Source organism: Gavialis gangeticus, unplaced genomic scaffold (assembly GCF_001723915.1).
Source record: "Gavialis gangeticus isolate Ggan-Ray unplaced genomic scaffold, GavGan_comp1, whole genome shotgun sequence".
In the NCBI taxonomy this organism is placed as follows: Eukaryota; Metazoa; Chordata; order Crocodylia; family Gavialidae; genus Gavialis; species Gavialis gangeticus.
This window is the reverse complement of record NW_017729022.1, coordinates 171,374,613-171,388,132: the sequence shown is the minus strand read 5'-3', so window position 1 is coordinate 171,388,132 and position 13,520 is coordinate 171,374,613. Positions and strand designations below refer to the sequence as shown.

The 13,520-nt window shown below is 44.4% G+C and overlaps 1 protein-coding gene across 2 annotated transcripts in view; it reads right to left on the bottom strand.

Annotated features, from left to right (window-relative positions):
- FAM177B (family with sequence similarity 177 member B) overlaps positions 1–7,538 on the bottom strand; it is a 13,158-nt gene extending 5,620 nt beyond the window's left edge. The window contains exons 1-4 of one of the 2 annotated variants that reach the window (XM_019516495.1): positions 7,213–7,538; positions 6,330–6,388; positions 4,270–4,425; positions 3,607–3,673 (exon numbers count right to left, since the gene is read on the bottom strand). In XM_019516495.1, the coding sequence (XP_019372040.1) occupies positions 3,607–3,673; positions 4,270–4,329 (127 nt within the window). In that variant the 5' untranslated portion in view covers positions 4,330–4,425; positions 6,330–6,388; positions 7,213–7,538. The remainder of the gene's footprint in view (positions 1–3,606; positions 3,674–4,269; positions 4,426–6,329; positions 6,389–7,212) is intronic. The other variant, XM_019516494.1, reaches the window with a different exon arrangement.
- Positions 7,539–13,520: the final 5,982 nt, after the last annotated feature.

Here is a 13,520-nt window from a genome sequence, read left to right as displayed (position 1 = left end):
GTGGCAGAGCCCCCCATGTGGTGTGGGGCAGTAGGGGGCAGTGGGGATCACCCACTGCTGGGTAGCAGCCAGTGAGTGGGGGCTTTTTTTATTCAAAGAGTGGGGAGCTGGGGTGGGCGGGACTGGGAGAGTGGGCGGGGGATGGGGCCTGTGTGATTTGGAGATTTGGATGATTTGGCAGCATTGATCTGGGACAGTGATTTGAATCACCAAATCAAATCACTGTCCCTTGAATCGGCTGAGTCTGAATCCAAAGCGAATACTAGCCATTTCATACAGACCTTCCATAGACTGTTGCAGTCTAGTAAATTCCTGGAGAAGCCACAGACAAAAATGTGCATCCCATCCTCCAAACCAGGAAGTGATGACAGTCTTCTGCTGGTACTACTTATTCTGGTAGCTCAAGGGACAGAGGACTGCATGGCACATCTAAATATCCAAATCCAAATGACCAACACTATAGGGTAGTGGAGCTCAACCTTTTAGAACCTCAGGTTGGGGGCTTGAACCCTGGCTACACTACAAGCCACCACTCCCCTCTGGTCAGGAAGGCGGCTGGGGGACAGGGAGGTGGTTGCCAATGTCAGAGAGAAGGTAGGTAAACAGAAAATGAGCTTACCTCCAGACAGTAGAGATCAGCAGCATGGTGCAGTGCAGGAAAGGGGATGTGCCAGGCTGCACTTTTTGCCACTGATCCCCTCTGCTATGGGCCAGATGTTGTGACTTGGGGACAAGTGGGATTTTAGATTATTATGTTTCTGTTTTTTTCATAAGCTGTAAGAATTTTAAAGTAGCAAATCAAGCATTTCAAAGCTGAAATATGCCAGAATTAAGAGTGCATTGTATATAGGCAGTACGAGGCACTCTTTACTTATGTGATCACATACTGTTTTTTTTCCATTGGATCCATACTTTTTCTAGTGCATAGGACAGAGGGGGATTGATGGATTAGAGTTGTTTAACCAATATAAGACTCTTGTCTGTAGAATCTAGCTTAATTTGTTCTGGAAGGAAAGAGGGAAGGAAGGCAGGAAGGCAAGAGACAATTGCACAAAAAAGGCAATTGAATCGCAACCTAGGGAACAGGACTGGGAATAGCTGGGAATGATCTAGTTGGGGCTGGTCCTGCTTTGAGCAGGGGGTTGGATTAGATGACCTCCTGAGGTCTCTTCCAACCTAATTTTCTAGGATTCCATTCCTGCTTCTGCTGCAGAATTCCTGTGATCAGGTACCAAATGATGTAAATAGTTTTGACAGGTGGCCTCAGTGTTGCTCAAATTCAGAGTCCCAGTTGGACATACCTGGAGCCTGACTGGGAGAAATGTTAACTCTGGAATACATCAAATGCTCAATGCTATAAATGCATAAATGTGTGAGGAACTTTGCACTTAATGGGACATCTGGGAGTAAAATTGTTCACAAGTTTAAGTACTTGCATTCACAGCTGCCACTGGGGTCAATAGGAGATGTGCTTTGAATGCATAAGTGTTATAAAATGCTACATACTCTTAAAACCCCCTAGGCATGTGTAATTAGACACCTAACATTTCTTGATACTGTTAGCAATTTTGGCTTTAATCACTGTACCTCAGATCAGCACACCCAACACAGATTAGTGAAAATAAATCCATTATTGTTTGTGGACTACTTAGACATTCAATGAAGCAGCATGGAAAATAATTCTGCACTGGACACAGCTTGGCAGTAGCATAACGAAGTGGGGGGGCAACTGGGCCACCAGTCTGAGGGTGGGGGGGTGAACACAAAAACAGCAGCAGCTGCACTGCTGGCTGGGCTGCCATACCACTGACACTATCCTGTGTAAGCCTGCTGCCCAGGGCACTCAAGTGCCCAGTTATGCCTCTGCAGTTTGTTCTGAAAAAGATGTAGGTCTGCACATGGAATGACAAAAAAGAAAAAAGAATAGAGTCTTGTCTCTGAATGAGCAGTTATCCTGCATGCTGAATGGGGCAGGGGTCAAGGCAGGGGGAGAGGAGGCAATAGCGTGTTATAAGCCTATTGTCAATGTATACACATAAGAGAACTGAACTGAGGTTGCTTCAGAACCCCCAAGTCTGGCATTTCCTAACTTCTGAGTTCTTGACTTTGCCTCCTCAACTTTAATATAGTTTCTGATGCATTTTTTGATACACTGTCACACTTGTAAGAGCATGAACTAGGAATAATTTTGGAAACTAGTTAAAAATACTGCTGTGGGCTTGGAGAGACAACAAATAACTTGCATTGTTTTTAATACACCAACATAAATCACACTGTAATCCAGAGCAGACAGGCGAACAGTCCACATGGATAGGGACCTACTGAAATCAAGGCAGGAAGATGATTTTAGGTCCACATGGATAGGGACCTACTGAAATCAAGGCAGATTGCGGGGCTGGCCACCATTTTCATGGGCTTATTGTGGTGGCCCCCCACACCTCTGACTGACTGAGGGGCCCTGGTGGCCCTGTCCCTCACTGCTGATTGGTTGAGAAGGATGTCCATCATACAGCCCTGCCCCCCACCTCTGATTGGTTGAGAGGCTGTCCATTGTGCACCTTGCTTATCACTGCTAATTAGCAGATAGGGCAAGGCCACACAACAGGGAGCCCTTTCAGCCAGTCAGCAGTGAGAGGCAAGGGCGGCCACCATCTTAGCTGCTCCCCATTGCACTGACAGCCCCTACCCCCTCCACTGGGGAGCCAGCATTTTATTTTTAATAAGTTTTTTTTCCTTTGCAGATTTTATGGACATAGCCCAATTTCACAATTTCCGCAAAATCTGTGAAATTGTGAATTGCGTTAAGTCCCTACTCATGGAGTATTAGCATGCATAGACACTATTATAATTCCTCACCGAGAGCTGGCCAGGGAACTCGTAAGAGCCTGTTTGCCTTGAGAAAGCACTTGTCCCAGGATAAGATGCAGACAGGTGACAGTGACCCCGGTATAGTTTATCCTGATTCTGTTAGGGGCAATTCTACACTGGGTTGGGCAAAGTTACCCCTATGTAGGATTGACATCATCCATCCACATCTTTTTTACAGTGGTATAGATGTGTTGTCTGTCCAGGCCTGAAGACAGAGAAACTAAGTATTAAAGAGGTGAACGAAAGACAAAATCTTTATGTCCTTAGACCCATAAGTAGTCATTGAGGCTACCCATGATATCAAGGAAATTGGCTCTTCAGCCACTATAAATGCCATTACATTGCTGGTAGTTGTGCTGGCAACACACATACACAACCCCTGTAAACTCCATAACCAGATTGCCACCCATTGGGACAGCATTCAGACTCTTGCTTCAACGAGTGTGGCAAGGCTGCCTCTAAGTGTTCTGCCGCATTTTGGCTGTTATAAGAAATAGTTCATTGGAAATGGTTATCTGATATGCAAATGACCCAACCTAGAGTACTTCATTCTTGATAGCATATAGAGGTTACTAGCCCATTGAAAGAAAATACCCATTTTTAAATTGCACATTGTCCAAAAGTTTGGTAATAATCCTGAGATACTACCAAGAAACTATCAAATTAAGGGGGGAAAGATCTCCTGATATTTTTATTGTTTAATAGTCCAACCACTGACGCAAAAATATTATAACTTACTGAAAAATGACATTGATGCGATTCGAACTGCCCAGAACCACAGATACAGTCCCCAGGAGAACTTGGACTAAAGAGCAAAACAAACAAATAAAAAAAATGCTTAGTAATGTTAGACAGACTGAATTAAACTACAAAGCCAGATTCATCTATGAAATTCCCCTGGAGATTAATTTGGCTGATACTGCTTGCAGTGTCAAATGATCTGCCATCATGCAGGGAAGAAAGCTAATTATTACATAAACTCTTGACATAAACTGCTGTTGTGTCTAACCAAATTCAATTGACTTACAGTAGTAGCCTAACTGTGAATCTGTAAAGCATCAGACTCCTTTATAAAGCTGGTTATTAGTACAGCAAACACAGATGACAGCTGTGCAACAGAACATGTAAAGGATCAAGTTTTGCAAATATGTAAACCTGCAATAATCTTTTATGGGACTTAGGGGAGTAAAGTTGCTCATAAAACTTTAAATACTTGCATGATAAGAACCAAATATAGTAACTTTTGAGTTTTTCCATAGCAAGATACTTGTTACGTCTCAGAACGTAGCACAATATAGCATTTCATAGCTTCAAAGGTCTTTACAAGTACTGCTCATCCTTGCAGTACTCCTCTCTAGACTCCACCCCAAGTTTCCAATACAAGCCAGGAAGCAGACTCACTGTGTCAAGAGTCTGATGCTCTTCCTCCTCTTCCTCTTCCTCAGTGCTATACTCTTCCATAGTGTCACCATTTGCAAAGTAAATGATCCTCCTTGGAGATTTTCTTTCTCCCCCGCCTATATTGTTCTCATTGTGCTGGGAGATGCTGTCTTCCCCCTGCTCATCAGAAGAGCCCCACCAGAAAGGTGATTTTAGCCTAGTTAGAGGACAACAGGGGGCATGTCTACATGTGCATCAACGCTCTGTAGTTTATGTTTAGTACCTGTAAAAACAGGTACCAACTCAATATGTAGTAACTGGCGCTACTGTGCAGTAGGCCCATGCAAGTCAGCAGCGATCCAATCTGGCTTTGGATCCGGCTGCTTCGGATGGCAGTGATCTGATGCAGAGCTCCAGGCTGGGTTTCTGCCTCGATCTGGTCGAAGCGAATCCTATGCTTTAGAGCTGCCTTGGAGATCCGGCCATAGAGTATAATGGGGAATCAATGAAATATCTATAACTTTGTTGTTTTTTGTCCAATTTGGATGAAACTTGCAGGGATGGTAGCCTCTGCTGAGAAGATGAAACCTACCAAGTTTCAAGAGGATCAGTGCAGGGGTTTGGGAGGAACTGTACCCCAAATTCTTGAAAGGTAAACTCCTGTCACGGCTGTGTGCTACACTACGTGGGGGTCAAAACTGCAGGGGTGGTAGCTCTTACTGAGCCCACAAAGCCTGCCAAGTTTCAAGAAGATCGGTGCAGGGGTTTGGAGGGAACTGCCCCTCAAGCTGCTGAGAAGCAAAACTGGTGCCATGGGTGACACTGCATATGCTAAGGTGCAACAGGGTGACAGCTGCAGGGATGGTAGCCCCTGCTGTGATGCCTGCCAGTGGCCAAGGAGATTGGTGCAGGGGGGTCCTGGGGCCCTGTGCCTCTGGCTGCTGACAGACAAAACCCGTGCCAAGACTGCTTCTGTCTCGGGGCAGTTGATTGTCTGCATTGATTCTTTACTCTCAGCCTGGTTTTGTAGGTGCTAATTGATGCTCTTTAAGTCGTTGTGTAGTAGCTAAGGCCTGTGTATTGAGCTGGTCCCTGAGTCCCTGACTAAATCATGATTGATTGATTGGTAACTGGGAACACAGCAGTTTAGCAGACAAACCTGCAGGAGTGTCTCCCCTCCCCGCCCCAAGACAGTCCCACAAGCACCCATGGTACCAGTTTTGCTTGTCCCCAGCTTGAGGGGCAGTTCCCTCCAAACCCCTGCACCGATCTTCTTGAAACTTGGCAGGCTTTGTGGCCTCAGCAAGAGCTACCAGCCCTGCAATTTTGACCCCCTGCGTTGTAACACATAGACTTGACAGGAGTTTTGCTTTCAAGAATTTGGGGTGCTGTTCCTCCCAAGCCCCCAGACTGATCATCTTGAAACTTGGCAGGTTTTATGCTCTCTGCATAGTATACCACCCCAGAAAATTTCATCCAAATCAGACAAAAAACAACAAAGTTATAGATATTTTATTGTTTCCGCTATGGCTGGATCACCAAGGCGGCTCCGAAGTGCTTTGGGAAGCCGAACGAGGCAGTGCTTGGACCCGGATGTGCTGCTTTGGGTCCCAAGTGCCCAAAGCTTCTCTGGATCCGAAGCTCTGTCCAAAGCCTCACACGGCTCTACTAAGTAGTAGCATCGGCGCATGCCTTTTTAGTGATGCTAATGCCCAGCAGTCTGTTTCTACTGTGCATTAGCACAACAGCATGGCTTTTCCTGTGATATGCTAATGCACAGTAGAATTAGTTTCCTGCGTATTTAGCATCTACTGTAGACGCACCCAGGGTGTCTTAAATAGTGGTTTCAGCTTCCCATCTAGCTCTCAGTCTTTGGAATGTAAGGACTGCGCCTGAGTGGCAATCTCATTTCTGTCCTCAAAAGTTAAAAGGAGTCCTGAATATTTCTTTTTTGGGAAATAAGAGACAAAAATCAAGTCTGGACATTACAGGAGCTACCAAAACTTATCTGGGGGCACTACCAGACTTCCAACTCTTGAACAAGTATGACTGCTGGTGTCATCAAGAGGTCTTCTATTGACCTTTGAACACCTATAGTTTTTCAGGCATTAGGCCAGAGTATGCAGTGAAACCTGAAAAACTTCAGAACAAAAAAACAAGATTCAAAAGAAATAAATCCTGCAACAGACAGATCTCAGACTCTGATCTTGCAAGATGCTAAGTGAATACTCTGCAGCATGCTGTTTTTCAAATAGTAATATTTATATGGCTCCCAAGAGAACACCAACAGTTGTGCACATTTGGGTCTGAGGTCCCCACCCTCAAAAACAGACACTTGATACAGACAAGGGGTCCTAATTAGCTTTTCCACTGCTGGCATATTTTGCCCATTTTTATTATCCTTAATTGTTCTAATTCTGGGCCATTCAGATTTAGTCACTAGTTCTTACCCCAGCAAACTAACATGTGCGTTTAAGAAAATTAATATTTCATAATTTCTAAAACAGGTCTATACCAAGTCAAAGTCAAGGTTACTGATAAATATCAAATATGTGACAAGTTCTTCTTAGTTTAAAAAGTTCTTCTAAAGCACATTCTCTTAGTCAAAGATACAATATTTAATTTTTATTTAATTTCTATTTCTTCCATCCGTATATGGGATTCTTCAAAAGACACATCTCCTATGTTAAGTAAGAAAAGTTAGCGCTATATTCTGCCAGCTACTGTTCTCTTTCCTGTTGTATTCAATCAATCTAGACCAATCAACAATAAGCAAACAATGCTATGAGATAGTTATTCCAAACTTACAAATGGATAATACTGTACATTAGTTCAAATGGTTGTCCCTAAGTTTGAGTTTTAACACTAAACCACTTTAAGAAGCTAATAGGTTCAAATAAATAGTTTACAAAAGAACATAAATGAGTGAAATGTCAGGCAATAACAAATCAAAAGCAAACTCACCTGTATAATCTCTTTGGTGTCTTCCATCACATAAAGAAATTACTTGTCCTGAAAATAGCTTTTGTACTAGACAGGAAACAAAAGCTAGATCCAGGACACTAATGATCCTGTGAGAAACCAATGTACTAAAAAAAAATCACCACTGCCTTACACCACTGTCCCCTACCATTGCCCAGTCTGCAGCAAAGCAGGAAGGGCAGGATGTGCTTGTCCGAAAGGGCTGGCTGTGTTTGAATTGTAGGCAGGACCTTTTTATTTGTGCATCCGGCAAAAGATAAGTAAGTAGTGAGCAGGTGGGGTGGCAAAAGGAATGGGCAAGGTCACATTAGGCAATACTCTTTGGGGATATACCTGTAAAACTGGCCATTTTTAAAGCAGTTTTCACTTCCTGAAGTAATGCTTCAGTACTCTGCTTTCTTTACTATTTATTGCTATCAAGCCATCTCAGGCTTTGCAAAGTTACAGGGCTAATATTTACTCTTTCTAGCGAAGTGAGGGAGCCAAACACCATGAATGAATACAAATGCTGCCACCTCCTGGCAATTTACAGAAAGAACAGCACATAAGTAATGGCTAAATAATTACCATAGGAAAGGTGACATTGTAACAGATAGCTCCAACTGTTTAATTATTTAATTTAATTGGAAAAATAGAACAGGCAACAGTTTAAGGGATTGTATGCACTTTTAAAAGTTCAATCTGTTATTTGATAAATGCAATTTGTTAATGAATAACGTTTAAAATATCAGGCTGCAGATATTAGAATCATAGGGAAGTTAGGCTAGAAGGGTTCTCACAAGGTCATCTTGTCCAGCCCCTTCCTCAAGGCAGGATTATCCTTCACTAAACCATCCCAGCTAAGTGTCTATCCCAACTTGACCTTTAAAACTTCCAGGGATAAAGATTACATAACTTTTCTAGGTAGCTTGTTCCAATGCTTGGCCATCCTCACAGTCCAAAAGTTCTTCTCAATATCCAACCTAAATTTCCTCTACTGCAAGTTGAGGACATTGCTCCTAGTCCTGTACCCTGCCATCACAAAGAAAAGCCTGTCTCCATCCTCTGTATAACCACTCTTTAGATATTTCAGGATTGTTACCAAATCCCACCTCAATCCTCTCTTCTCCAGTCTAAACCCAGTTCTTTCACCCTTTCCTCATAAATTTGCCTCCCAGACCCCTAATAATCTTTTTTGTTCTCTGCTGGACTCGTTCCAGTCTGTCCACATCCTTCTTGAGGTGTGGGGCCCAAAACTAGGCACAGGAGTCCAGATAAGGCCTTACTAATGCTGGAGAGAAGAGCAATCACTTCCCTTGATTTATAGGCATCACTTCTGCTAATACAACCCAGCACAAGGCCTTTTTGGCAATAAGAGCACACTGTTGGCTCAGATTCAGCTTATGGTCCATCATAACCCCCAGGTCCTTCTCTGTAGTACTGCAACCTAGCCAGGCACTCCCCAGTGTGTATCTGTGTATGCAGTTATTCTGTCCCAGGTGCAGGACTTTGCAACTTGTTGAATCTCATCTGTTTGACTGCGGATAATTTTTCCAGTCTATCCAGGTCATTCTGGATCCTAACCCTACCCTCCAGAGTATCAACTCCACCCAACGTAGTTTCATCCAAAATTTTGCTAAGTGTGCACCTGGGCCCATCATCCAAATCATTAATGAAGATATTAAATAAGGAGAGACCCCTAGGGAACCCCACTTATACCTGTTCCCAATGAGACATTGAGCCATTGATGCCTAGTCACTGAACACAATGATCCAAACAATTATAGATCCACCGTACAGTACTTTTATCTAGTCTGTATTTCCTTAGCTTGTCAGTGAAAATGTTAGGGGAGACGGTGTGAAAAACCTTACTAAAGGTATATTGTATCCACTACTCTCCCCCTCCCTATCCATAGAGCCTTTCACCTTATTATAGAAAGCAATTAGGTTGGTCAGGCATGATATGCTCTTGGTGAATGCAGGCTAGCTGTTCCCAGTTATCTTGTTTTCTTTTAGGTGCTTCACAATAGATTCCTTAAAGACCTGCTTATTGTCCCAGGTATTGAGGTCAGACTGATAGGTCTTTAATTTCCTAGATCAGAGGTTCTCAAACTGTGGTCTGTGGAGCACCACTGGTCCATTCAGGTGGTCCGCAGAAAGGTGATCTAAGGCTAAAGCTGATAAACATTACACCTGACTTCCAAAACCTTTGCTCAAAAAAACAGGCACATCCATTGGATTAGAAAGGTAAGACTACTGATATTAAAATGAGATGTGTGCTTTGATTTGTAGAACAAAAAGAAGTTTATTAGGTGGTCCACTGAGACCCTTAGGAATTTTCAAGTGGTCCGCAAAAAAAAAAGTTTGAGAACCACTGCCCTAGATCCTACTTCTTCCCTTTCTTAAAGATGGACACTATATTAAATTCTTGCTTCAAGTGTCAAGTTAGAGCCCTTGAAGGTTTTGATAGCAAAATAAGCTTGTCTACATGGAAAAACTAGATAAAAGTCCTTCAAATGCCACAGTTTGCTGACAGTCTTAAGGATGACAGGCATAGAAGCCTGGATGAAATCAGAATCTGCTTTGGAAGTGATGATGACTTGCATACAGAGCTCTTACATGCCAAACAACCATCTTGAACATTGTATTTCTTAAATTTTTCATCCCATTCTGTTGAAGTCTCAGTGCCTCCCATTGGTATTTTCCTTTGGCACTGCAAGTTTTAATGGAAAGTTTAAATGTAAGGAATAAGTATTAATAAGAGTTATATTAACTGTGAAGCTTCCAATACCATAGGTACAAGAGAAAACCATTTGGTCTCACCACAGATACCCTCCAGCCCAACAGGAGCAGAGTTTCATAGTTGATAGGGTTGGAAGGGGCCTGAGCAGATCATCATGGGCAGGAAAGAATGCTGGGGTCAAACAACCCCAGCTAGGTGATTATCTAGCCTCCTTTTGAAGACCCCCAAGGTATGAGCCAGCACCACTTCCCTTGGAAGTTGGTTCCAGATCCTAGCCCCCCTGACTATGAAGTAGTGCCCCCGGATATCTAGCCTGAACCTACTCTCAGTCAACTTGTGGCCATTATTCCTAGTTACACCAGGAGGTGCTCGGGGGAACAGGGTCTTTCCCATTCCCCGCTGGTCCCCCCGGTAAGCTTATAGATGGCCACCAGATCCCACCTTAACCTTCTCACGGAGGCTGAACAGGTCCAGGTCCTTTAGCCTCTCCTCATAGGGCCTGCCCTGCTGCCCCCTGATCATGCGAGTGACCCTTCTCTGGACCCTCTCCATGTTGTCCACATCCCTCCTGAAGTGCGGCGCCTAGAACTGGACACTACTCCAACTATGGCCTGACCAGTGTCACAGAGGGGGAGGATCACTTTCCTGGATCTGCTCGTGATGCATCTGTGGATGCATGACAAGGTGCAGTTAGCCTTACAGACCGCGTCCTTGCATTGGCAGCCCATGTTCATCTTTGAGTCAATAATGACTCGAAGATCCTTTTCTGCCTCTGCACTGATGAGAAGGGATTTCCCCAGCCTATAGGCATGATGCTGGTTCTTCCTCCCCAGGTGCATCACCTTGCACTTGTCAGTATTGAATCCCATCCTGTTCTCATTCGCTCACCCCTGTAACCTGTCCAGATCTAGTTGTAGCTTGTCCCTCCCTTCTAGCGCACCCACCTCTCCCCACATCTTAGTGTCATCTGCAAATTTGAACAAGGTGCTTTTCACCACCTCGTCCAAGTTGCTGATAAAGACATTGAATAGTACAGGCCCAAGGACTGAGCCCTGAGGGACCCCACTGCCCGCATCCCTCTAGGTCAAAAATGACCCATCCACCACCACTCTGTGGCTGCGGCCCTCTAGCCAATTTGTAACCCATCTGACTGTGTAGGCATCAATGTCATAGTTGCCTAGTTTTTTAATGAGAATGGGGTGAGAGATAGTATCAAAGGCCTTCCTAAAGTCCAGAAATACTACATCCACCGCAACACCTGTGGTTCTGGATGTGTGCACGCATGTGTCTGTTCTGGGTGTGTGTGTGGTTGTCTCTGCTATCCTCTCTCTCTCTCCTCTTTCTCTTGTGTGTCTCATTTTTCTCTCTCTCATTGCAACATGCTCAACAAAAAAGGAATACACAACAAAGGTAACATTTATGATTATTAAATATACTAATATGCAGTGGATCCTGTTATGTACCGCCCCCCGGCCCTCATTTTGTTTTTCTGGCAAGCTGGCACTCTGGCACCTTCCAAGGTAGACATTGTGGTTTTTTTCAGCACCGTGGCCAAAAAAGTTTGCCTACCCATTATAGACTAAATCAGAGATGTATAGGACAAGCTTTCAATGAAGCTTCTTTCAGAACTTCCCTAAGGTCAGGGTGATCATACGTTTTGGATTGGCTGGGACAGTCCCAGATTTCAGAGGTTGGTCCCAGACTGCCAGTAAAAATTAAAACAAGTGTCCCAGGCATGGGGCAAGGTGAACTGGCAGGAGGTGTGCAATAGGAAGTCCTAGCAGACAGCAGAATTGCCCTAATAGGTTAGCTTGATTAGTGGAATAACTATTAAAAAGGGTACTGTTAATACCTGGGTCATTAACAGGTAACTGACCTCTTAGCTCCCTGAATAGTAATATTAGCAGTACCCCACCCATACCTCTGCCTGAAGCAGTGGAAGGGGGCAGGGGGTAGTGTCCTGAATTTTACGTCGTCCCATATGGTCAGCTTACCTAAGACTCCTGCCTAGATCAGTAGTGTACTGATATTGAAATCATAGAAATAACTGCTTGCCTCTGGCTCCTTTTGGAAATTCAGAAGTGAAGACAGATAAAAAGCCTGTTTTTTCTGTTATGATTTTTTTTTTAGAAGACCTAACTGATACATATCAAAATTAGGGCTGTGTGAAGTTTTGATGGCTGTTTAGTTTTGAAGCTGTTTCGACTTGTTTTGAGCTCGAAACAGCAAAATCTAAATGAAACAAAAGGCTTTGAAACTGCCCTTGTTTTGTTTCCAAGCTCTCAAAATGTTTCTAGTTTCGAACACAGCTTCCTTGCAGCTAAACAGAAAATAAGGGGGGGACTGCTTTGATATTGACATCTAGCTCCTGGTTCGATTCCCTAGCTCTTCCCAGGGGCACAGGCCTCTGATCTGCGCATGGGGTTCCAGCAGTCTGCAGTAGCAGCCTGTTGAAACCCAGCACGCAGATCCAGGGGCCCACACACCCTGGAAAGAGCTGGGGAAAATCGAACCGGAAGCCGAGGGAATGTTCAGGTGCAGCTGCCATGCAGGTGTTAGGTGAGGGGCGGGCAATGCCCGCTGCCCCCTGCTGTGTTGGGGGCTCTGCCATGAGCCCTCAGAGGCCCTAACTTGCCACTGCTAGAGCCAGTGAGTGCACTAGCTGCGAAGCATGTGGATGACAGCATGCTGCTGCTGCTGGCTAGGGCCAGCACCAGCACCTGAGTCTGCTCAGCACACCCTGTGCCGAGCACCAAGAACCCAGTGCTGGCGCTGACCTGTTGGCAGCGCCAGCCTGCTGTCATCCCACATGCAGATCTGGGGGCCCACCCCCAGGAGGGCTGCAGAGCTGTGCCAGACTCCTCCCAGGGGGCAAGGCCCCTGGATCTGCGCGTGGAATGACAGCAGGCTGACACTGCCAGCAAGTGATATTAGTTTTGCTTTGAACAGTTTGAGGTGCAGTTTCACAGAAAACCATGCACCCATCGCCTTGAAACTTGGCAGGCTTCATGTCCTCAGAAAAGGCTACCATCTCTGCACTGTTTATCTGAATCAAGCAAGAAATGACAAAGTTATAAGTATTTTCATGATTACCCATTATAGCCTATGGGAAACTAAACGGAACAGTGCTTTGAAACAAAACATGTTCCGACTTCTGTTTCGAAGGGACAGAAATGGTGCTCCCCCCCCCCGCCCTAATCAAGACCTGGGCAAGAATTCTCCACAACACTTAGAATGGGACCCTACGCCCACAACCTGGAAAAAAAAAAAAAAAAAAAAAAAAAAAAAAAAAAAAAAAATCACATACTTGCAATATATAACCATTAATAAAAGGAAGCCTGGAACCATGTCTTCTTCTGTGTCACCTAGGTTTACACTGCAAGTTAACCAACACCTTAGTTCTAACATAGAGTTAAGCTCTTTTCTCTCTCTACTTTTTTCCACTGCTGGCTCTGCGAAGTGCGGTTTGGGGGGTGGGAATTTAAAATTCCACTCAGCTTGGTATTTGGAAAACATACACAAAAGGATAACAATGACACCTGCCTGTAAAGAAACAATGCCACTCTTGA